The sequence below is a fragment of the Crocodylus siamensis genome, chromosome 11 (genome assembly GCF_052110815.1).
Source record: "Crocodylus siamensis isolate JL-2025a chromosome 11, ASM5211081v1, whole genome shotgun sequence".
Classification (NCBI taxonomy): Eukaryota; Metazoa; Chordata; order Crocodylia; family Crocodylidae; genus Crocodylus; species Crocodylus siamensis.
The window spans coordinates 21555631-21580234 of NC_143405.1; the positions used below are offsets into that span (position 1 = coordinate 21555631).

A 24604-nucleotide genomic window follows, 5' to 3' on the forward strand; every position below is an offset into this window, starting at 1 on the left:
AGCTGCTATAGAAACACTAATAGCTTATTTGACTTATTGATATACTGAGTAGAAACAGCCAACGTGCTATCCCAGGATCCTGTGCTGGGCTCAGGAAAGTTCCCTAGTGTCTACCTGCTTTAGCAGAGTCTTGTGTTTCTATTCTCACTGTTCCCTGCAGCCCAAATAGGAGTTATCAGGCGCTTTGGTTAGGTGGTTAGGAGTCATAAGTCCAGCAGCAAAAGGAAAATCCAGTCCATACAAATGAAGTCCCCACACCGAGATCAGGAAAGCAGAGAGGATGCCTCAAAGCATGACTATGGGCCACTGGAGAGGATGGGGGAAAGCAGGAACCCATGGGGACATGTGAGGGACAGTGAGAGTGCTATGGATGAAGACTCAGGTCTCCATTACACATGCCTGCTCTGAAGAGCCAGGACATTCTTGTGACTTACAAGCAGCAAAGGGACCTTTCAAGCTTTTTCGGTACGCATCACTGAAGAATCGTGATGAGCTGTATTTCCTGCTCCTTTTGCCCTCAGCATAACCAGCTCTGCATTCCTGGGAGACTTCAGGGGTCAGCACTGTAGAAGTGGAGATGTTTCCAGCACTACCAGAACACATGGGGCACAAAAAGGTTCCTCACTTCCTTCTCAGCAGGGGATCTCTTGCCCAGCACTCTGATGGCAGCTGTAATGTTGTCCAGTCAAAGGGGTTGATCTTTAAAACTCTGCCTCCCTTTGGAGGGGTGACCAAGGGAAACCGGAAGGAGGGAGTGTGGATGTCTGTTGGGCTGCATGGTAGAGAGGTGGAGGGACCGGCTCAAGTGCTGGGTGAAGAACAGGATGGGGGCTCAGCCCAGGCACTTACGAAGATGAGAAGAACACCCCCAGTGAGTACAGCAGTCTCTAATAAGTAGTTCATGGAGGTGGAGAACTTTAATGACTGTACTATAAACAGACAGACACAAGTGAAAAGTTGGTCAAGGACAAGGAAGGTCCCTCTTGACCAGGGCCACTTTAAAGAGGCAACGCACAACAAAGCAGTCATGGAGTCTTTCCCAGCCCTGTTGGCTAAGTGCAAGAATCGGCTTCATAAAAATGTGGCCTTCCCCTACCTGCTTGGAGGAAGAGAAACAAACCCTGCCACTCAGTGACTGGAGAAGTACATTACAGGTGTACATTTCCTATGGCTATCTCCCCTTCCTATGATTACAGTGCTTCATCAGATTACTCTCCCAGATGTGCCCATGACCAGAAACATTAGTATATTCCATCCATCAGAGCAGGTTTGTGCCAGAGGCCTGCCCTATTCAGTGCTGGTGAGAAGGCCCTACAGAAGCCTCTGGTGCTGTCCTTGAGACACGATTAGTAGAGTGAGAAGAAAAAGTTACCACCTGCTACAAACTTTTGGTCTCAGCTCTACCCAGGATAGATACACAAAATACCCCCATTAACAGTTATAATAAGCATGATCACTCAGACTAACCATGCTACCTAGTACAGACCATAAAGCAACTAAAGTCCTTGCAGTTAGGGCTCTGTTCTCATCCGAGACCAATACTTCTATGGGCACAGGTTAGACACCTGAGGATTAGAAAACTTTGTGTTCTCACCAAAGAGCATTCAGTTCCACTGGAGATAAAGCAGCTGATACAGGGACACAGACACCTAGGGGAGCTTGTGGAATACAATCAGTGTCTTAGGACTTTGCACACAAACCACACAAGGGCATGACTCACAGATGCAGCATTGTCAAGTCTTTGGACAACCTTGCATGGTGGGTACTAGGGCTGAGTTTGCTGCATGGGTACCAGGGCTGAGTTTGCTTTGCTGTTGTCATTGGAGCCAGGGAGAGAAGAGTGAAAGAGAGCGAAGAGAAAAGAGAGGGAGAGTGTGTATGTTTCAATTCCCATGGTACCTCCAAAGACTAGTTCCCCAGAACTTCTCTCAAGAACCTCCCCTCTCCCAGTTTCCAAGTTCTAAAATATATTAAAGAAAGCACTATTTTAATGTCTGTTCTTTTTAAATAATTAAAATAATTTGCATAGCTAAACTGTAGATCTAAGGCTTCTATGAATGGTGTGGCTGTGTCTGACAATGTCCGTTACATAGAGAGACATTGTGAAAGCCCCATAACATCAGACTTTTGTGAAACAAGACGCACCCCCACTGTCTTCTCAAAATAAAGCAGCACCACCTCTCTCCTGAACTCAATTGGTCTGAACAGACCGCAGTGACTGCATCGTGGACTCATGTCATGGAGACTTCCTTATTATAAGTCTGTACCAATAACTGCCGTTGGTCAAATGGCCTAAGCCACATTCCAAGGACATTTAACATAAGGAAGCTCTCCCCTCATCTCCTGGAGATGGCCACACAGAGCTGGCACTGAGTTTCCAATATTTCAGACTGCTAATACACTCACTTGTTACCCCACCCACCCACACACACACTTCCCACAGACAAAGGCAGACAGTCCAGCTCCAGTTGTGAACTCATGCAAACATGGCACCTCAAATCCCAGAGCAGGATTTGAACCAAGACCCCCATCCCCCACCCCAAGACAAGCTGCCAGTGCAACTCAGTGTCTTGTTATTCCAGGGACCTTCCCTCCCTCTTTACTCCTACATGACAACTCTCCTGCTGTGAACAACTGGATTCAGAGCCTGACAGCAGCACCCTCTGTGCCAGGTGGTGGGGGAAATGCCTGCTAGTGGCACAAAGTTTTTCCTCTTGCCAGGGGCTGAGCAAACTGGTTTTAGAGTACTGGGATGCTCAGGTCCCTCTGTTGCCATGAGCTCCCTGACCCCACCTGAAAGCAGTGCAGGCAGCCCCTCTCTCAAAGGCAGGGCATCCCTTCACTCTTTCATCCATATGGTGTCACAGTGATTACTTGGTGCAAGATGGCAGTGCTATCCCTTTGCTGTTCCATTGTGGCATTCTGGAGGCCAGAACTTTCTTTGTTTGCTTTTTTAAGAGCATGAAAATTAATAGAAAAGAGAAAGAAAAAAAAGTCCCCCACCCCAAACAATAAATATTTGCCTTCATGAAATAAATTAAAGCAGGGGCTGTAGAGGGGGGAGTCACTCTGATCAGAGTCAACAGACATGGGCACTGAGTCCACCCTTGTCTCCCTTTTCAAACTGTTTCATTGCTGGGGGGCGATGGGAGTCCAACCAGACCCCTCATTCCCACTTTGTTGTCCCCCTGCAACATGGTGGCACACCCCTCACCTCGCCTGGACCAGTGCCGAAAATGGGGGAGTCCTCAAACAGCCTCAGCGCATGAATCCACCCCTGCCTGAAACCACAGATCAACCTGCTTCAATGGGAATCCGAGAGACAGCTCCTGAGGAAAGACAACTGGAGAGTCACGTGTCGGCATTCCCTGGCCATGTCACAGCCCGTGGGTGCCAGCACCAGCTGTCAGACTAGTTGCTTTGAATTTTAAGAGGATGAAAAACAAATTGTTTTTTTACATGGACCCCCCACCCACCCACCGACCCACCCGCTTTACATATATCTAGCTTGCTCCTCCCAACCCCCCACCCTGGTCCCCCCATTAAAACTGCTCTCCACCACCACCCTCTGCTGGGGCACCCCCCACCCTGCGCCTCCTTGAGCCAGAGAACTTCACAGATAAGGCAGTTTGTGTGAGAGGGAGCTCTTTCACAGACAGCAATTGACCCCATGTCTCCAGGCCTGAGGAGGGGCTCCAAATCGCAATATCAGGTTTCCCTTTCAGACAAGACAGACAGACAGACGGATGGATAGCAGGGGAGAGGAAGCAAGGGAGGCACTCCTATGGTTTGCATTGCTGCTTCCCTCCCCCAGTTCGCACTCCCCCCCGCACTGTAGGTCCATTCCATGTATTTCCTCACCCTTCCCCACCCCCACTACAATGCAGATCCTCCACCTCCACTAATGCCACCCACTTGATATCCTCCTCCACCCCTGCTGCTGTATCCTGGAGGTGAAATCCTGACTCCAAAAGGTCCTGCAACACTTGCCTCCTGGCTGAGTTAAGATCTAGCAGGAGCCAGGCCCATTATTTCCCTGTGATCTCTATTACATCGTCGTCTTTGTCCTCATCATTGGAGCTGCATCCCACCTCTGGGACCTCCTGGGATTCAAACTGAGGCACCTGGGACCGAAGGAGGCCCCCGGCCGGGTAACCCGATTGAGGGGACATGTAGCCAGGGTAGGCAGATGCCATGCTCCTGGAAAGGCCGCCTGGCAGGACAGGGGCGGGGAAAGGAGCAAACATCCTGGGCTCGGGCAGGAGTGACTGCGTGAAGGGAAGTGAGTAGTTGGGCAGCATCCCCGTCACAGAGGGGTTGAGCATGAATGGGGGGACGCTGGCTGTGGCTGAGGTAGCAGCAGAGGAGCTGGCTGTGCCAGCTGTCAGCAGAGGGTCAGTAGTCACAGGGAACACCAGGTGAGGGTCTGAGAGAAAATTGGGCAGCTGGTAGTAGGAGGAGCCAGTGCCCATGTACAAGGAGTTTCCTGCTTGGGGGACAAATGGATGGGTTAGGTTGTGGTTTAGAGAGACGGGAGGCATGGTGAACCCACCAGAGACTGGGTACCCGTGTTCCAACGGCTGAACTGCTGTTGGCAGCTGGCGCTTTTTTTGCTGCCGACGGGCATGTTCCTCCGGGGCAGAAGGCGATGTTGATTTGCGCTTGTTGCCCCTCAAGTCCAGTACTGCGTGGCCATCAACATGTTGGCTAGCGGCTGGCAGGGCTGAAGAACCTGAGGGAGCCAAACAATGGATCCCAGACCGCTGCTCAGCTCCCCGGGCTGCCAAGGGGGCCAGGCTGTCTGTCCGGGCAGGGTGTCCTTGCACTGCATTAGTGCTGGGGGAGCTGTGGCGAGACTCCCGGGCAGCAGCTGCCTCTGCGTACTGCTGCAGCTCACTGATGATCTCTGGGCTGTCCGGGGAAATGGGCCGAGTGAGCTCCTCAGTGTTGGGGAGCTTGGGTGAGGAGGCACTGTGTCTGCCGTTGCTCGTGGATTCAAGAGACGGGCCCTGGGAGCCTGGAGATAAGGAGATGGAGCAGGTGAGAATAACAGCCCAGGGAAACATCACGGGGCTGGACAATGAAAGAGAATGAAAGAACCAACCGGATATGGAGTAACTATGTGACTATTAATAGAGGATCGTCTGGGCCAGGGATAAAAGCAAGTGTCCCGTAACTGCAGGCTTGGGGAGGGCAGCACAGGGATATACACCCTATAGAAACTCCAAGAAGGACAGCACTTGTAAGTGAATCCAGCCTAAAGCTCTTGGATTCCCACCTGAGGCAGCTGCTCGATGGTCTTCATTGCTCTTTGGCTTCCCAGTGGTACGGATAGCAAAAATGCGCCCATCGCTGGTCCGGATGTATGTCCCTGGAACAGAAAGAGAAGTCGGAATCAGAGCCCAGCCTGGGGTGCACACTTCCACCCACAAGGGAAAGGCAGAACAGAAGTAGGGAGACACCAGCCCCTGATCCCCAAATGTGTCTGATTTCTCTAAGTGCCACCTGGGAGCATTACCCTTAAGCAACACAGTACAGTTACAATGTTGTGCCAGCCTCAAAGATTTATGGACCCAATGCAGACAAATATAGGCACCCAAACTCTGCGGAGCAGAGGGTGGTGCTGGCAACACACTCGTAGCCAGTGGGCCATAATCCTCATAAGCAAAGCAGGCTGCAAAATGCAGGTGCTGAAGCTCCTTTATCACAGAGGACAGCAGCCCTGGGCTGCTTATAGCTCCTGGTAAACACTGGAATACCTTGAGGCAGATGCAGGCTGGTTCTCTCTTGGTGCCTCTTCTCCTCCCCCTCACACCAAAGCACCAGAAGCCTGCCCTCCCCTCAGCTACAAAGCTGCACCCAACAGAACAATCAGAAGTCACTGCAGGACTCAAATCCCTTCCCCTCATCCCACTCCTCTTAAGAGGTATGGACACATTATCAGGTTATTCTTGGCTAAAAGCAACAGCCTTGGCACCACTCCCTTGGTCAGTACTGTCTGGCTGTGTATCTGTGTCCATTTTTAGGACACTCATGCACTACTTGCATGTGGTTTCTGCCCCCAGAAACTAGAGTGTCCACTCTTTACAACACTGAGTAGGCTTCTTGACTCTTCCTAAGAAAAGATACCATTGCCAATATTGGGAGGACTTTGGTTTCACAGTGTATGAATTCTCCACTGAGAATGCCCTGTCCCACCTCCAGCTCTCAGTCAACTTCTCCATTGACTACAGCTGCGTCAATAGGTTGAGAGCTATCCATTCCCCAAACATGACAGGAAAGAGGGAGACAGTGTAATGAGGGACAAACCTACAGCTCCAAATCTCTCCTGTCCTCTTTGCAAGGGAAGGATGGAGAGGGCTTCAAGAGGAGCAGTCTGGAGACATGGATCTGGGCTTTGGAATGGGTGGGAAATTACAGGGCCAGTGGCCTAGTGTCTTTTATCTCTGTGGGATAGTTAAACTGACAAACTAAATAGCTCTGATCCTTCATAATCCTGAAGCTTTGGAAGAGATTCTCTTTATTAAATGCATCCTGTGGCAGAGCACTGGGAACAGGAACTCTGGTCTCTCAGGACACTTACTTCTCCCCCAAGAGAGGGATTTACCTTTCGTCCCACGGATTATGTGGATGCTCTCACCAGCACTGATCCTTGCCTGCACATCGGTGGATGTGTTTGTCCCTGGAATCACAATATCTGGTGGGGGCAACGCGAGAACAGTGTTTGTAAAGTTACGCAACAGGCCCACAACAAGAGAAAAGGGAGAAAGCCCAGGTAAATTTTTTCACTTCACAGTTGGCTCCATCCTGCCTATATCCTGCAAGATGGGAACCTACCTTTAATTATAAGCAACACAGAAGGATTAGGAACTAGAGGGTAAATCCTGAGACAGAGCCTGAGAGGGCCAGCCCTGGGAGGAGCAAGGCTCAGGAGAAATAAATGACAAGTTGTACCAACACGAGCCCCATTTAAGAAGGGACCTGAGAGGGTGCTGGCAGTAGTACAGCAGAAGCTCTGCAGCTCAAGGTCCCAAAGTCTTATTCCATCAACAGTTTGGGACAGATCCCCTGCCCTATTTTGTCTTTGCACAGATGCAGTGCAACTCCTCCAGGCACAGGAAAATCCCTAGCGGGTATGGGGGTGTAGAAGGCTCCAAGGCCTCTCCGCCAGTTGCCTAAGGCATAGTGGCTATGTAATGGGGTCAGAGGGATGGAGGCCTATGTACATCACTATCCTGATGGATCCCATCTCCATGTTCCACAATTCTCTCTCTCAGTCAGGTTCTTGACTGGAAGAATCAATGCGATTTTTCCTGACTCACCTGTAGTGGTGACTATCTTCTGGACAAGGACACCAGCACGCTGTAGATAGTTGATGGGGAAGTTGACAGCAGGGTTGGAACCAGAAGTTGAGCCTACCATTGAAACATGCCGAGGCATCATAGGAATGGGGGTGGACTGAACAGGGCGGACGCTTGCCACTGGCTTGTCTTCACCCTTGTGAGCTGGTCGCCTAATAGAAGAAGGAAGGAGAGGAATGAATTGAGTTACGTGTTTCAAGAGGCAAAGCGAGTCTCTTGTATGTGTGCTGCTGTTTCCAAACAGCATGCGGGGCACTTGGAGGCAGGACCTTGGGCGGCCTGATGCACAGCCACTGCAAGCGGCGCCAGGCCCCCACAAGTGACAGCCTGAGCAACCCGGTGCTGCCCAAAAGCACATGGCCCTGGGCTGCACCGGGCCCAGCCTGCGACATGCTGCACAGGCGGCACCAGGTCTGAGACAGCCAGAGCCGCACTGCACTGCAAGGGGCTCTGCCAGCAGCAGGCCCTGAACGCCCCACAGCCACTGCTGCTGTGGGGGAGCTGTGTGCTTGGGAGGGTGTGGGGGCAGTCAGTGTGCTATGCGGTGGGGCTGTGTGCCCTGTCACCCACAAACCCCACATCTCCAAACCACCCCATAAACCCATCACCCACATAACCAGTCCCATACACCCCCTACAACCTCACCCCCACAAACCCTACACCCACCCCCAACACTCCCACCCTCCAAACCCCACATCCCCCCCACCAAATCTCACACCCTGCATACCCAACTGGCCACTTGGGATGGGAGGGACCTGCTGGTGGGAGCTACGGCTGCAGGGCCAGCTGCCACATTGCAGCCCTGCTGTGCCCACACTGGTGCTGGGACATGCGCCCCAATCTGGGGGTGGTCCTGGTCCCAGGAATTCCTTCGGGGTGTGATGGACTGGGGGGAAGGGTGGCGGTGGCTGCAGGGTGTGTGAGAGAGGAAGAGAGATAGGGGCAGGGTGGGGCAGCACTCTCAGCAGGAGAGGCAACCAGAGCCAGAATTAGATCCCCCCCTACCCCCCTAGAAAAGCCTGTGTAGGGGGGACTGGCCTGGAAGGGAAGGAGCTTGAGCAGCCCAGTCTCTGAGCCCCAGTCAAGGGCTTCCCACAAGCAGCATGAGGCTTGCTGGGTCCTGGGCACAGGTGCAGAGAGCAAAACAGCAAGGGCTGGTATTCCTCAGAGCCACAAAGCAGCAGGTGGGACAGCTGCAGCTGGACCCATGTCCTCGTGCTAGGACGGAGATGCTGCCGGGAGGGAGCTAGTGGGGGCAGGCAGGGGCTGCAGGTCAGAAGTGAGGGGACTGGAGGGGCTGTGGGTTGAGAGTGAGGGGCAAGGACAGGGGCAGGGCACCAGCATATCAGTGCTGCCAAGAACGCTACAACCTAGTGAGTGAAAGGGGCAAAGGCAACTCTGATTTTTCTACGTTAAAAAACCAAAAGCAAACACCAAAATGTACAGATATTTAGAATTTTTATTATGATGATAGTGGCACTGGTAGGCTTCCAAATTGCTTCAAAATTGTAAATATATCAATAAAACATTGCCCAACTGATCAATCAATCTCCATATATTTATACTGATATTTCATTTAATCATGGAAGAACACAGATTTTGGGGTATTTTAAGAAGTGAGTTTGGGATATATTTTTGTCAGAGAATTTGAAATGTTTAAATAGGGAACACCAGGATTCCTGCTAGTGAGGCAAGTGGCAGGACCCAGGTAGAGGAGCTTGCCCAAGGCTGGCACCAGGGACCCAGCTGGAGGGCAAATGAGGTGCCTGACCTCCTGACCATTTGGGGCCAGGAAAACATGCATGGACAGTTCAAAGCAGGCTACCATACTGAGCACACCTTTCAGCCAATAGCTGCCCAGATGGCAGAGTGAGGGCACACATTGCAGCAATGCTGCACAAAGGCCAACTGTGCAGCCACAGCCCAATGGCAGCTGGCCCAAAGGTCCCAAAGACCCTGCTACAGTGTCCGTGCCACAGCCCAGGCAGTCCCCACCCAGGTCTGGCATGCATGCAGACATGGAGCTGCAGGTCCAAAGGGGCGCATGCTGTTGCAGGTGGCAGCAGGTCACAGCCAGGCAGCAAGCAGCCTCTGCTGCCAGACTGCTGCAGTGAAGGTGAAGGGTGCAGGGTCCACTTTAGGTCAGGGCTGCTGCAGCAGTTCACCTGGCACAGGGGGCTATTGTTCCCAGATACCAACTGGCTGGGCCTGAGAAGCTCCTGAGAGCAAGTAGCCCTGAGCTGCTTGCCAGGGCAGCCTTTTATATTGCTGGGGCCAGTGGGCGTGCTGAAGCCAGCCTCCAGCTCCCCCTGGCTGCAGATCTAGGAGGAACTGGGCAGGGTCAGTTTGCCCCAAGTGGCACAACTTGCCCCACACCAAAGTGTATATTCAGGCACATGTGCTGAGGCAAAAATCCCCAGCATAAATTTGTGCCCCTCTTATTTGAGCTCCAGCAAGTACATGTGTGTGCATGTGTGGATGTGTGCATGTCCAAGAGTTTGACCTATGGGCTAAAAATCAGGACTAGCAATCAGGATTTCTGGTTGCTATGCTAGATAGTGTCACTGTCCTGGAGGCTAGTCCCTACACTTCAGCTTCTCCATCTGCTGGGAACAGCCAATCTGTTTTCAGGCAGCAATGTGAGACAGTGCAGTGCAAACCATTACTTAGTTCACAGTAGTGTGAACTGCATTTGAGCAGTAGTCACGTGAGCTCTCTCAAGGAAATGGGGTATGACAAGACCAAAAACTGGACATTACAAAGCCAAAGGTAGAATGACAAGCTCTCAACTCTTTCACTGTGTCTTGGCTCTGTATTTCTTGCCTGCATCCATCTGCCTCTTCCTAGAGAGCGCTGTCCCTATTCTCTCAAGCCCCAGACACTGAAATTGCTAATGGAAAGAAGGCTGCAGATGACCCTCAAAGCTGCAAAGGTAACCCTCTTCTCTTATGGGCTGAATTCTCTGCTTCATCTGCCTTCTTTGTGGATCATGATGTACAGCAGGTGGGACAGAAAGCACAGCTCCACCTCATTTGGCCCATTTGCTAGGAGCCCATTAGACTGGCTGAGGTAATGGATTAATGTTCTTCTACCACTGTATTTTTTCTTTATTTATTCTCAACTGAAGACCTCATTAGTGGGAAGAAACATGCACCCACCAGTTCCTTTGACTGAAGGCAGGGATGCTTGTCAGGCTCTGGTCACTGGCGGGGTAATACTGCGCATAGGACGGACGGGTGTAGGGGACGGACGCTCGCTTCTCTTCCTCATAGCTCTTTTTGGCTGCTTTCTTCTCTGCCTTGGTCAACTTGTGCTCCTTCCGGTCAATCAGCAGCGACTCATGCTGGAAAGGCTCCTGTGGTCACATCACAAACACAGCTTGACACTAGTACACCACAAGATGGCAGCATCTGAATCCAAATAAGGACAAACTGCTCCCTATATTTATGATATGTAAAAGGCAGGATGGGGTGGCATCTGATAGACTAACTCATAGAGGAAGGCATGAGCTTTCATAAGCTACAACCTACTTTAGAAGCAGACTGTAGCCAATAAAAGCTCATGCCTCTCTGAACGAGTTAGTCTATCATGTACTACCCTGCCCTGACTTCTGCCTAATTTCAGACTAACAACAGTGAACCACCTCTCTCTATTTATGATACCTGTTATCCCATGTATAATCACATAGGAACAGGAAGGTTTGGAACCAAATTCTAGACATTTGTACCTGCTTTCCCTGAAGGCAGTGATACTTCAGAACTAATGCACTAGGTATGTAGGGCTTTTTCTTGTAAAACCCCTGAGACTATACTTAAGTATTGGTTGTGCCAGCACCACATATGCTCTGAAAGAGTGCTATGGAGAAAGTCAACAAGTATGATATTTTTACTAAAGCAAGTGTATGTCCAAAGGTATCTCTGACTTCAGGACAAAGGGGTCTTCAAAAATGATGGTATTGCATGAAAAGGAGGTACTGCAGGAAACGACTGCTAATGAAATTCCGGAGATTCCTAGAGTGAAAACTGTGTTTGATTCCTTCTCAAGTCAACTCCCCAAGCTCCCCCAAAACTGCTTCTTGCAGATTCTGTACCAAAAGCTTAAAAGGAATTTCCACAAGAAACTCTGGTCCTGGGATTGCTTATGGAACAACACCATCAGCAAAACTAGTCACTGACTTGGATAAGACAAATGCTCAGTCTCCTCAGACAATAACTCACACTGTTCTCATCTCAATACCCAGGCAGACAGCCCCATTTCTTCCCAAGGTAGACTGTTACTCTGCTCAGTGTTGCTCCCACATGAGGGTACCAGCAGCACTGGGTATCTTTCCTCTTACCTTGGTGATGAGGTGAGGGTGCTTGAGACAGGCTAGCTGGAGGACAGACTCCTTGATCTTGTTCTTGTTGACTGACAGCTGGGCAGGGTCTGACTCCTCTTCGACAAAGTGCAGGAGGTTCTCCACCTCCCTCCGAGTGAAGTTCAGCACTGGATTAAGATCGTCTACCACACGATCTGGAGAAGAGGAGAGATGGAGCAATCAGAAAAAGGAGGGGACAGCTGCTGCTCTCGACTAAACTTTGTCAAATTCAAATTCCCTTCCTATTGGTTTCCTGGCTCTTAATACGTCTATTCCTCAGTTTCCTGTTAGTGTCTGGGCAAGGACAGAAATCATCCCACTGCACTTGATGAGTGCTCCAACCCAAGTACACTCAGGAGGAGTTAGGCCATGGAATTATTTGTTCCATGTATTTTGCAACAACATAATGTGGGCCATTAACCTTCATGTATATACAAACCTGGAACCCCAAGACACCATAATAGGGGGATTTAGGCATCACTATTGTATTACACATCTGTAATTTTGACCCACATACATACATTTGGAGGCATTTCAAAAAGGGAATGTTCTGCAAGGGAAGCTGTTGATCAGGAGCACAGGGCAGCTGTGGACAAGGTGGGACCACTACAAATGTAGCAAAATTGCCCCAGCTTTAACCGGGGGGGGGGGAAAGAAGTCAAGTTGGAAAAGTTTTGCTATATTTGTATTGTTCCCAGCTTGTCCACACACAACTCTTAAACACCACAGAAGCTGCACCATTTGGGGCAAAAGTCCCTCCTATTTCCCCCTGCCCTTCTCTTTTGAAACAGCTCCAAAATGTAGGCATGTTCATACCTTCAGTTAGCACAACGTAGCTGCAACACCTTACATCAGTAACCACCCAGTCAATGCCACAGAGAAGGACTCCAGAGTTCTAACAAGTGACCAGGAACTGCACTTTACAGAACGTAATATTGAACTGCTCCTTGGCCTTTATTTTTATATTCCATGTCAAGATGGGGAATAAAATCTAAAGGCGGCTTCTTCCAAGGCTTAGACAACTGGTAGAAGATTCTGCTACATTAAGTCAGTGTACTGAACTGTGGCTGCTATATCTGGTTTCAAATTGAGCAGGACACAGAAGAACATGACTCCTTCAGGGTCAGCTGCAGCTCCTTTTTGTGCCCATCACATAACTGCTGCTCACCTGGTAGTTTGGCCCAAGGGCAGTCAGGACTGAAACAAACCCGAGCACTACTGGGGGTAACAAGGAACAACAGCCATAAGTTGACTGAGAGTAGAGTCAGGCTAGATATCAGGAGGCACTACTTCACAGTCAGGGTGGCTAGGATCTGGAACCAACTTCCAAGGGAAGTGGTGCTTGCCCCTACCCTGGGGGTCTTCAAAAGGAGGCTAGACAGCCACCTAGCTGGGGTCATTTGACCCCAACTTTCTTTCCATGGCAGAGGGTCAGACCAGATGATCTGCTTAGGTTCCTTCTGACCCTACCAACTATGAAACTAGAATACTTTACCACTAAGACCCTTCAAGGATGTCAACAAGCTTCATCAAGAGTGGGTGTTTCCCCTATCTTATAATGGAAAAACAAAGCATGGAGTGTTACAGTAACTTGCCCAATCTAAGACAAAGCAGCGCTGAAACTGAAACTTAGGTCTCTTAGCTCTCTGCTATACTCAATGTTGCAATACACTGGCTCAAACCAGCACTGCTTAGTCTAGTCCCTAATTTTTGTGAGGTCTCAACTCATATGAATAATATAGCACCAGAACAACCCCCAAGTAATAAGCATGTCTCTAGCATCTGTTCTTTAAGCACTACTTTGACCATTTGGTTTTCACCATTAGGCAAAAAGGCAGCATTATCAAAGCCACAAAAACTGCTTTTGGGAGCTAAGAAGTAGAGAGAAAGATAAACAAGGACACACAGAGCCCTTATGTTCAGGCCTACCTGACATCCCCTGCTTGGAGATCTGGCGGTCATAGATTTTCTTTTCCAGGGTATAATCAGAAACCAGTCGGTAAATGTGGCAAGGCTTCTTCTGCCCATAGCGGTACACTCGACACACTGCCTGAGCATCATGGCACGGGTTCCAAGAAGCATCAAACACCACCACTCTGTTTGCTCCAATCAGGTTGACACCCAAACACCCAGCTCTTAAAACAAAAGCCAAATTTCAAAACATGCCACTGTTCTAAAGACTGTCATACTTGACCTGCTATCATGGCTAAGGAGCCCTTTGTGTAACCAATGCAAACACCACGACTTTGGTGGAGCTGTTCCTGCCTTAACTCCAAATGCATGGTTGCTCCCCATTGCGGATTCAAGCCAAGTTCTGTCTGATAAAACAGATGCGAACACCAAACCACAAGAGGAACAAGAAAGAGGGGCTAGAACACTACCCACCAGGGGAATGTAGGAATCTACAGTTACCAATATGTAAAATCTTAAGTCATCAGTTCCTCCCCTGCACCACTGCTCCTAGGAGATAGCTGACTTACCGAGTGGACAAAAGGAAAAGCCAAACAGAGCTGTTGCTGGGGTCATTGAACTGGTTAATCAATCGTTCTCTTTCTGAGGCAGATGTGCTGCCATCCAGTCCTGGGAAACAAAATCAGGGATACATTTAAAAAAACACTTTTTACTTATGGCACCCATCAGAACTAAACAGTTCCCATGCATATTTACAGTATCCACGCTGTAAAAAATGTCACTGTCCTGGAGAATCAGTAGAGGGTCAGCTAAGACAGAGGCTGTCAGTCAATTCAGACACTTATACCAGTGCATCAGAGAAAGACCTTAGCTGTACCAGCTTGAACCCACATCCTCCCACTCAATGGGCTGTGCTCATCTACAATGTTTAAATGCTACAAACAGGAGTCTGACACAGGTCAAATTCCCTGGTGGGAGTATGCCTGAATAAGAGGTGAGAAGCTGTAATTCACAAGAGTCCAATACATCATTAAAGCAATTTACGGAGTGCCAGGTGCAAAGGCCCCAAATACCTGCTTATCTCTCAATGATCTGGGAAAACAGGAACATAACGTAATGCACTGGCCAACCCCCACAGACCAGAAAGTAACATATCCCAAGGCAGGGCTGTCTACCTTCTACATGACTGAGAGCAACACTCTGCCCAGGGTCCTGGGCCCCACAAGCTCCACCTTTAGGGCCAGGGTCAGGAAGCAGAAGCTGGAGGAGGGAGCAGGAGCCCAGAGATCATGGCCAAAGTATGAGCAGGAACCACCAGCTGGCCAGCCCATTTCAAGGGATTCAGACAAAAAGAGTGCAAATGCATGGTGCAGCTTGCAATCATGGGTAGAAACCACTCATGATGGACACATGCTGGTGGTACCCTGATCTTGAAGAACGAGAACAGGTTATTACACACCCAACTTGCTAACCAAGAGCAATCAGAGGCACTTTGTTTATTCAGCTACTTTGAAATTCCTGTCACCCTGCTATATAGGACAGGCACTGAAATGGACAACACAGGCCTGAAGAGGATTCAAACAAGGGGGAGAATTTGCCACCACCAAAACAAGTAGAAAAACTATTGTAGAGGGGGCTGGTTCTGGGTTATGGGGAAAGAACAAGGAAGTATGCAAATTCCAAGAAAAAAGTAAAGATGAGGGCTTAGGAATGATAACCATGCTTGATAGCCAGACGTTAAACATACAATGGCCCCTAGGAACTGACAATGAGTTCTGGTCAAAGCTACTGTAAATGAATTGCCCAAGCAAATAACCAAAACATGGATAAGCATGACATCTGCATGCTTATAGGTATAGGTAACCACAAGCAAGCAGGGGGGAAAACTGGAGGCAACTGCTACAACATCAAGATAATTAGCCCAGCAACAGAGACTCAACCAATGTCACGCATGAAGTGAGGGGAGCAGTCTGTACTTACTGTAATAGTTGATGTTTCGGATCCAGTTATGAACTCCTCCATCTGAACCTGCAGGATTGGGCATCTGTCTCTTTGCCAAGAACTCCTCAATGACAGATAACGTGGACAGGCTCTGGCTGAAAAACCAAGAGGAAAAAGGCCTCAACAGTGGAGCCAAGACACTAAAATGTCAGTTCCCCCCTTGCTAGCACTCCACCAGTAGCAAACAAGTTGGCCACACTAAGGACCAAAACCCCTTAATACTGAAATCCACAGGGATGATGAGGGTCAGAAATCAGCATACGGAAACAGGATTTAACAAAACAATGAAAGAAAGACAAAAACAAAAGGGCAAAACAACGGGCAGCTGCTAGACAAAAGATACCAGTCTTCTCTTATCCAACAGGTGATCTCCACATAAAATGACATTCCTTAACTACACCAGCATTCAGCAATTAAGGAGCATCCATCAATGATGACTCTTACCTGAAAACCAAAATCTTGTCTCCAAGCTTTACACTCTCCTCAACCAAGTGGAACAGTAACACCATCTTGGGTGAGTTCTCCAAGACTCCAGTCTGGTAATCACACAGGATGTCCTTGGCCTACAGAGAAACACTGTTTAGATGCATTTTTAAATGTGAATCATAAGAGGTTCCAGCCTAATGTTGAGAGAAACCTGCCAGTAGCCCTGCCACTTGAATCCAGACACTACTAGTTTCCCTTTTAAGCTATCTGTGGCAGATAAGAGAAAGAAATGGTCTCTTGAGTGCCCTACAGGGCTCTTCAGACCAAAGCAATACCCTGAATTACAGCTGACAATAAACAGGAGACTAGTGCAGCTGCCAGAGAATTCATGAAACAGATGAGGTTAACCAAAGGATTACTGCATTGCACAACCTGTACTTTCTAAAGGGTGGTGGCCCTGTGAAGAACTCTGTCTCACAGTGACAGAGGAGTAACTAGTCTGGCATGGTCCAGGTCCAGGTCCAGAGAGAGAAAGAGACAGACATACAGAGAAACTACAGGCCCAGACAAAGATCATCTCAGCCACTGCTCCAATCTGGAACTCAAGAAACTCCACACTGCAAATCTCAGCGACAAAGAGAGGGACAAAACCTCACAAATTCACTGACAGGAATCATAAGCTACCTCAAGATCTCTCACCCAGCCTACTAGTATCGCCTGTCTCATCTAGATTAATTGGGTCTACCACTTCCCATCCTACTGGTTCTCACCCAAGTCTTGGCCTCAGCTGCACAGGGAGAAGGCACCAATTCTGAATTACCCAGGCCTGACAAAAACTAGATATAAGCAGACAGCCACCTGCAGACTGGGAGTGCAGCAGCCTCATGATCTCCACTAACACCCCACATTTGTGCAAATCAAGGTGGAGAAGCAATACATATAATCATAACAGAGGTTTATCTTGGCTAAGGAGAAATTCCCAGAACTCAGCAAGATCTCAGCTAAAGTGAAAAGACATTGCTACTTCCCCCCCTCCAAGCACTACCGGCAGTAATGAGGAATAATGGCCATAAGTTGACTGAGAGTAGATTCAGGCTAGATATCAGGAGGCACTACTTCAAAGTCAGGGTGGCTAGGAGCTGGAACCAACTTCCAAGGGAAGTGGTGCTCATTCCTACCATTGGGGTCTTCAAAAGAAGGCTGGATAATCACCTAGCCAGGGTCGTTTGACCCCAGTGCTCTTTCCTGCCATGGCAGAGGGTCAGACTTGATGATCTGCTCAGGTCCCTTCTGACCCTACCTACTATGAAACTATGAAGTTAATAGGGTTGTGTTAAGCTTTGGGTGCTGATTTGATTCAGAGGAGATCTGACCCGATTTTAATTCGGACAGCTTTGGTGATCTGGACAGTCTCCACCCGCTGCAGCAGGGAGCTGGACCCAGACTCCATGCCAGTAAGTAAGGGCCAGGGGAGAGGAAGCTGGAGGAGGGAGGGAACCCCTGCCAGGCCCTATCCCCTGCCAGCTCCCCTAGGCACCCTGAGCACCCCCCGACTCTCCCAGCCCCACCCCCCATGGCTGCCCCGCCTGCCCCAGCTCCCGGCCCTTTAAAAAAAGCCCCTACTCACCAGTTGCTGGCAGGCAGGGGAGAGATCCTTGCTGTCCCACACTGCATGGGGGACTCTGCCACAAGCCCCCTGACTCCCCTCCCGCTCTCCCAGCCCCCACATGGCTGCCCTGCATGGCCCCAGCTCTGGCCGTTTAAGAAAACAATACAAAAAAGCCCTGTGTACACACAGTGGGGGGCAGCAGGGATCACCCCCTCCTGGGCAGCAGCTGGTGGGGGGCTATTTTGTTTGTTTTGTTTTTTTTAAAGGGCCAGGACCTGGGGCAGGCGAGGCATCCATGGGGGGGGCTGGGAGAGTGGGTGTGGGGGGGGGGGTCAGGGGGCTTGTGGCAGAGCCCCCCCAAATGGCATGGGGTGGGGGACAGCAGGGATCACCCCCTGCCAGGCAAGAGCTGCTGAGTGGGGGCTTCCCCCCCCCCACCACCACCAAAGAGCTGGGGCAGGAGGGGCAGCCACTGAGAGCAGGTGTGGGATAGGGCCTGTGTGATTCGGAGATTTGGCCAGTTTGGCAGCAGCCAAATCTATGAATCAGATTCGGCCGAATCAATTTGGGACGGTGATTCAAATCTCTGAATTGAAGCACTGTTCCCTGAATTGGCTGAATCCAATTCCAAAGCAAATACTAGCTGCTTCACACAGGCCTATCTGTTCATAACTAGAAAACTCTCCCTTGGAGAAAACAAGCATCCAGACCATGTTTATTGAAAAACCTCAGAACTAAGGCTCTTGTGAGTTTTGCTACTTACCCACTCATACGTAACGACCTGATTTGCTCTTTCCTGAAAGGGATTGAAACCAACACTCTGGATGAACTTGCTGTTGGTTGCTTCTCCAATTGGTGATGCATTACTCTCCGTTTTGATTTTCATTCCCTGTGGCTGGCAGCGAGAATTGGTACTGGCTGTGCCAAGATCATCCACATCCAGGTCCTGCTCATTTGCCAGATTCTCCTTTTGCAGTGCTTCATACAGTACATCAGGGTGGTTCCAGATCTGAGATGTAAAGAAAAGGTAAAGTAAAACTGCACTGGAAGAAGCCCAGCCAAGAATGCCTGTGGATTTACAGCCTTCTGTGTTTAGTCAAGTGACAGTTTATCTGCAGGAATACTCTAGTACTTCACTAATAAAATTGTTCCCCTCCGAAGTGAACTGGAAGGAAAAGTGTAAAGTGCCTCAGATAAGGCAATACTGACTGGATTAAAAAACTTGATAGCAAGGAGCCTATTTTAGTACTCTTAAGTACCTCACAGGTCTCCTAACAGGGACATGTTAAATATGCTACAAAAAGTTGAGTAGTTTCTGGTGAATGTTCAAAAAGAAAAATGATATGGTCATGATATAAAACAGATAACAGAAAACACAGATCTCATTAAAATTAGTCTTCATTTTTTGAAAAGTATTATTTTTAAGCCTCTTTGTGCTTGATGACAAAGTACTACTTTACACATACACACACCCGCACACAGTCGATGTTCTGGGAAATACAGACTTTGCGATGAAGTAACCAAACTCTGATTCAGATCATCTCGGTGCAGTCCCTGGCTCTCCAGCTATCCTCTTGCCTGAGTTCTGACAAGCCAATTAAACTCTGCATCTCAGTCTCAGATACGAATAATGCTGCTACTGGCACACTGCATTACATCATGCAGAGCAAATTCATGTACCACAGTTGCTTGAGCTGTTACAACTGATACTAATACCTATTCAAAATTCCTTCCTAAGCGGTTTGTATAGACTCCAGCCTCTTCCCCACATACTGCAGGAATTCTTTACTTTTCTTGCCAAAAACTCACCTTACAACAGACACAGAAAGCTTTAAGTGGGTTCAGTCCCAGCCAGCCACTGTTGCCTGCATCCCGGAATCGGTTCATAAACTCTGTGTAAAGAGCCCGTTGGATCTTTGACAGACGCACTAAGATGACATGTTCCTCCTTAGAGGGAAGCTGAATCTTCAGCACATTGTGGCCTCGCCTGTGGAAGCAGTAAGGGGAGATTAAGTAGAAGGAAAGGAATGTTCAGATCTATTTTCTCGGTGGCTGCCTTCAGGGTACGATTTCAATTTCCTGCACCAGTTGACGACAGAGAAGAACTTCAACTGCCTCCGTGTTTCTAATGAAGGACACCTGTAATACACTGCAACTGAAGCAGAATAGAAGGAAGGTTAAGCTCCATTACCAAGATCTAAAACATCACAATATCCCAGTGGAATGTACAGTGTTAAGATGGGTGATGAAGGTCTCGCTTTCTGTGGTGATAAAGCAGAAAGGATGGGCTTATGGTTGTAGTTCTACAGAAGAAATTAAGAGATCTTGTACCTATTTGGGGCTCTATCAATGACATGCTAAGCCTCTCTCTACTCAAAGCATTTGTTCATTCTGGATCTCCAGATCCTCATCTGGAAAGAAGAGATTTTCTACCTCCATGCAGAGATATTGTAATGTTTCTTTCATTAGGGAGCTAATAAAATCCATTCAGATCCTTGGATGGAAGATGCCACAAAAGTGGCATTGAGGGAAGTTATTTCCCTCTATTCTGCACTGGTGAGGCCACATCTGGAGTACTGTGTCCTGTTTTGGGCCCGCCACCATAGAAAGGTGGTAGACAAATTTGAGGAAGTCCAGCAAAGGACAGCAAAAATGGTTAGGGGCTGGGGGATACAATTTAAAAGGAGAGGCTGAGGAACTGTGCTTATTTAGTCTACAGAAGAAAAGACTGAGGGGGGGATTTGATAGCACCTGAAGAGCGGCTGCAAAGAGGATGGAGGTAGACTGTTCTCAGGGGTGACAGATGACAGAACAAGGAGTAATGTTCTCAAGTTCCAGTAAGGGAGGTTTAAGTTGGATATTAGGAAAAACTCTCTCACTAGGAGGCTGGTTACCTAGACAGCTGGTGGAATCTCCATCCTTGGCAGGTTTTTAAGGCTTGGCGTGCCAAAGCCCTGGCTAGGATGATCTATTTGGGGATGGTCTTGCTTTGTGCAGGAGGTTGGACTAGATGACCTCCTGAGGTCCCTTCCAACCCTAATTTTCTATGATTTTAATTACCTACTCAAAAACCAAAATGCACTTGGAACACCATGCTGCTAGAGATACTATTCTCTAACTTAGTCACTCCTATCAGTATCACAGGAAGCCATTAGCATGAAAATTTACACCTTACACCCGTAACCAGAGGTAACGACAGTGGTAGCAAATGTAGTTAAATCAAAGAATACAAGCTAGTTCGATGCAACTGTTACATCTGCATAATTCTTCAGTCCCCCTCCTCTACTCCCCCTTGAGGAAAAGAGACCACCCATGGTAAAACCCAGGCTCCAGAAAAAAAAGAAATATTAGCTGCTCTGAATACACAGTATGATCAAACAGGTTGTTTGCATAGATTAGACTGCTGGAAATGTGATGAGAACTCACCTCTGCACAAAGCCCTCCAGTAGACTATGCAGGACATGACTGCGGTACCTCATGAGACGAACATCTTGAGGAGTGCTGTCAATACACTGCCCGTTCAGGATGGGGCGCTCAAACATGTTGCTGAACTCTTGCCGGGTGCCCAGAAAGTCAGGCCGGACAAAGTCTACCATGCACCAATACTCAATCAGGTTGTTCTGGAGCGGGTAGCCAGTTAGTACCACCCGTCGCCGGGAACGGATGTTCTTCAGGGCTTGGGAAGTGCTGGCATGGCAATTCTTTATCCGATGTCCCTCATCACAGATAACCACATCTGGTCCAGGACGGGACAGAGCCTTCTCGATCCCTGAGAACAAAGGCACAAAGTTAATCAGCAGCTAACTCAACAAAACTTAAAAATGAGAGTTAAAAAGCTCTACATATTCATGGGAAGGGGCTAAAATGGCTCAGGGGCTGGGAAATGGCTTACAGAGCCACTGGCTCCAGGCAGCCCAGGCTAGTAATGACCAGAAGTCATCATCTCTTGCATCTATTCAGTAGCTGAGGTGAAGTGAATTGGGCATTTCAGTCCAGTTCCTAGTAGCCATTCTACACAAATCCACAGTAAAAGTTACTGACTGGCTCTCTTATTTGCAGTCTCACCAGAAAAATCAACGACTTAATGGGACCTAAACATCCTTTTGGTCCTGAAAAAGTGATCCTTTCCATATTAGGATGAGGCCAACAGACAGCCCAGCTTTGTGTTTACTCTACATTAGTGGTGTGCGAAGTGGGCCCTATTCAAAGCTGATTTGGATTTGGCCCGAATTGGGGACAGTGATTTGATTCATTGATTCAGATCGCTGTCCCTGATTCAATTTAGCTGAAACTGAAGATTCAATGCTGATTCGGAGTATCAGACACAACTTTAAAAGTCTTTTCTACATACCTTGAGGTAGCAGGTGCAGCTTGTGATTGCTGCGGTGCTAGGGTACATGGAGCATTTCACAGGAGTGCAGGGGGCCCTCCACATGCTCGGCAGCAAACCCATAAGTGGACCGGAAGTCTGCCAGGGAGCATGCTGGGGGGCCCTCTGTGCCTCCCCAGCTCAGCAATCAGCTGCAGGGGGAATCTGGGTACCCCCACCAGACCCAGGAGGCACCAGTCACTGAGCAGGGGTGGCTCGGGGGGTGAGGGGGAGGGAGGGAGAGAGAGGGAGGGGTCCTGCATGCTCCCCAGTGGATCCAGAAGTGGACTGGTCCACTTCTGGGTCTGCTGCCAAGCATGCTGGGGAGCCCCCTGCACTCCTGTGAGACACTCTACGCACCCCAGCATCGCAGCATTCATGAGCCCCTGCTACCTAGAGGTATGTAGAAAACATTTAAAGCTGTTTCTATGTCCGAATCTCTGAATCTTTCCAAATTGTTTCAGAGGGTTCTGATTTGATTCCGAGAGATTAAAGGGTCCTCTGATTCAATTCAGATTCAGAGGTTCAGCCACTGAATTGAGCCGAATCTCCACCAAATCGAATCAGAGACCAAAGCTTCACACAGCCCTACTCTATATGTGAAACTAGCAGTCTCTCTCCAATACCCTGCTGCTCATGCTAATTTGCTAAAGACGACACACATGAAGCAACTCTAAGCAAAGGCATCCACTGTGTTGAGAGTAACAACCTGTTAACACTAGTGCCCATACACTATTAATTGTTCTGAGCTTTAAAGAGCAACCATTCATGGAGATGGTCAGCTATGGACCATCTCCAAGAGTTAGCATACTGGCCCAATCCAACGTAAGAGAGGAGAATGTTTCCGGTTATGGCTGGCTTCTTACCTTTCAGAAGCTCCTGCTGTCGGTCTTCCTCATCCAAGTCAATAATGACAGGGCCAGCTTGTTTCTTTGTTTTCTTCTTTCTGCCAGTGGCAAAGGACTTCTTCAGGGAGAGGAGACGATACATCTCATATCCCATCAGCAGTACTCCACCCTCCGTTACCCAGTCATTCACTACTTTTGCACGGGCAGCTGTTGTCCTATAAAAAAGAAGACAGAATGAAACCTGTGCTTTTGTTAAAGCTAGCTTCACCAAAAGGGATTCCTGCTAGAGTTTGGCAGGAAAGAGTCAACTGAAACATTTTCTGACACTACACCAAATAATCAGATGCACACAGTGACATTCTTTTATATGAAGACCTGCTGTTCTTTTATATGAAGCAGCTCCATTTGCCTAAGGAATGGCATGATTAGCCTCCAAAGTGTGTATTTGCCATAAACAAAACACAGCACCTCCTATACGTCACTGCATAATTAGCACTAGCTCTGGCATTTGTTTTCCTCATCACACTGGAAGCGAGGAAACATACAAGTGAGCCAAGAACCATGATGGAAGAGGGCATAAATATGGAACAGGAAGAGAGATATTAACATTAAAATGATGCACCCAGTAAAAGGTACACCATTTCCACATACTACAATCCTTATCTAAGAAGGTGTATATTGCATATGTACAGAGGAACAGGGATAAGAGGGAAATTGGGGGGGGGGGAAGGGGGGGGGAAGCACTGAATAGTATAAAACAAATGCTGCAATAGTGCTACAGAGCCCTCAATAAAACAACTCCACAAGAAGCAGATTAAGACTGCTGAAAGGGTAATAGGCACTTACTTGTGTTCATCGTTCAGGATATGGACTTTGAAGGTACGGGGCTGAATCTCTTCTGGATTATAGTCAGCAGGAAGGGTGTCAGGTGCAGGGAGCCACATGTTGAATTCTGCTAGCCAGTTTTGGAGAGTGTTCACCTGAAGGGGATAAAGGGCATCCATGGATGGGTCAGTGAACCACACAAAACACCAGTTAACTTAGCTACTTAAACACTCAGGAGACAGAATGTCAAACACAGAAATAGGACCTGGGAATCCCATCCAACTGGGCTTGGAAAGAGAGTGGGCCATGGAATATACCTTCAAAGACTTAGGGAATGGAAGTGGGAGTGAAGAACAAATTAACCCCATTTCCAGAAAAGCAAAGCCCAATTGGTGGACCCATCCACACTTCTCATAAGCTACTTACAGGTACAATGGCAAGGACTGTCTTTGCTTCTGTGTGCCGGAACAGTACATCCAAGAACGAAATCACTTGAATGGTCTTCCCCAGCCCCATGCTATGGGCTAAGATACACCCGAACCCACTACTGGTTTTAAATCTCTCCAGTGATTCCACCAGGTTATCATACAGAAACCGGATCCCGCCAATCTAGAATGAATAATGGAAGAGTTGCCAAAAAGATGGTAGGAAATAACAAAATAGGTACATACCTACAGAATGAACAAACTCTGTGCATATATACACAGACAGACAGACAGACAGACAGACATAAAAAAACCCACAAGGGGGCATTTCAGATTTACTGTACTATTTTAAAGATAGGCTCCACTGTTAAAGATTATTAAGCTTTCAGAAAAGATGATTCTAACCATCCCAACATCAATTTAGAATCCAAAGGGTCTGTTTTGGTTCTTGATGATTTGATATAATAATGTT

The 24604-nt window shown here is 48.5% G+C and overlaps 1 protein-coding gene across 2 annotated transcripts in view; it reads right to left on the minus strand.

Annotated features, from left to right (window-relative positions):
* Positions 1–3520: 3520 nt before the first annotated feature.
* RAD54L2 (RAD54 like 2) overlaps positions 3521–24604 on the minus strand; it is a 98513-nt gene continuing 77429 nt past the window's right edge. For both annotated transcript variants that reach the window (XM_090022979.1, XM_090022980.1), the window contains 16 exons: positions 24134–24316; positions 23729–23862; positions 22901–23097; positions 21092–21434; positions 19475–19652; positions 18429–18674; positions 16075–16193; positions 15610–15725; positions 14199–14298; positions 13648–13853; positions 11698–11873; positions 10520–10716; positions 7323–7513; positions 6608–6697; positions 5279–5371; positions 3521–5017 (listed from right to left, as the gene is read on the minus strand). In XM_090022979.1, coding sequence (XP_089879105.1) covers positions 4029–5017; positions 5279–5371; positions 6608–6697; positions 7323–7513; positions 10520–10716; positions 11698–11873; positions 13648–13853; positions 14199–14298; positions 15610–15725; positions 16075–16193; positions 18429–18674; positions 19475–19652; positions 21092–21434; positions 22901–23097; positions 23729–23862; positions 24134–24316 — 3558 coding nt within the window. In that variant the 3' untranslated portion in view covers positions 3521–4028. The remainder of the gene's footprint in view (positions 5018–5278; positions 5372–6607; positions 6698–7322; positions 7514–10519; positions 10717–11697; positions 11874–13647; positions 13854–14198; positions 14299–15609; positions 15726–16074; positions 16194–18428; positions 18675–19474; positions 19653–21091; positions 21435–22900; positions 23098–23728; positions 23863–24133; positions 24317–24604) is intronic.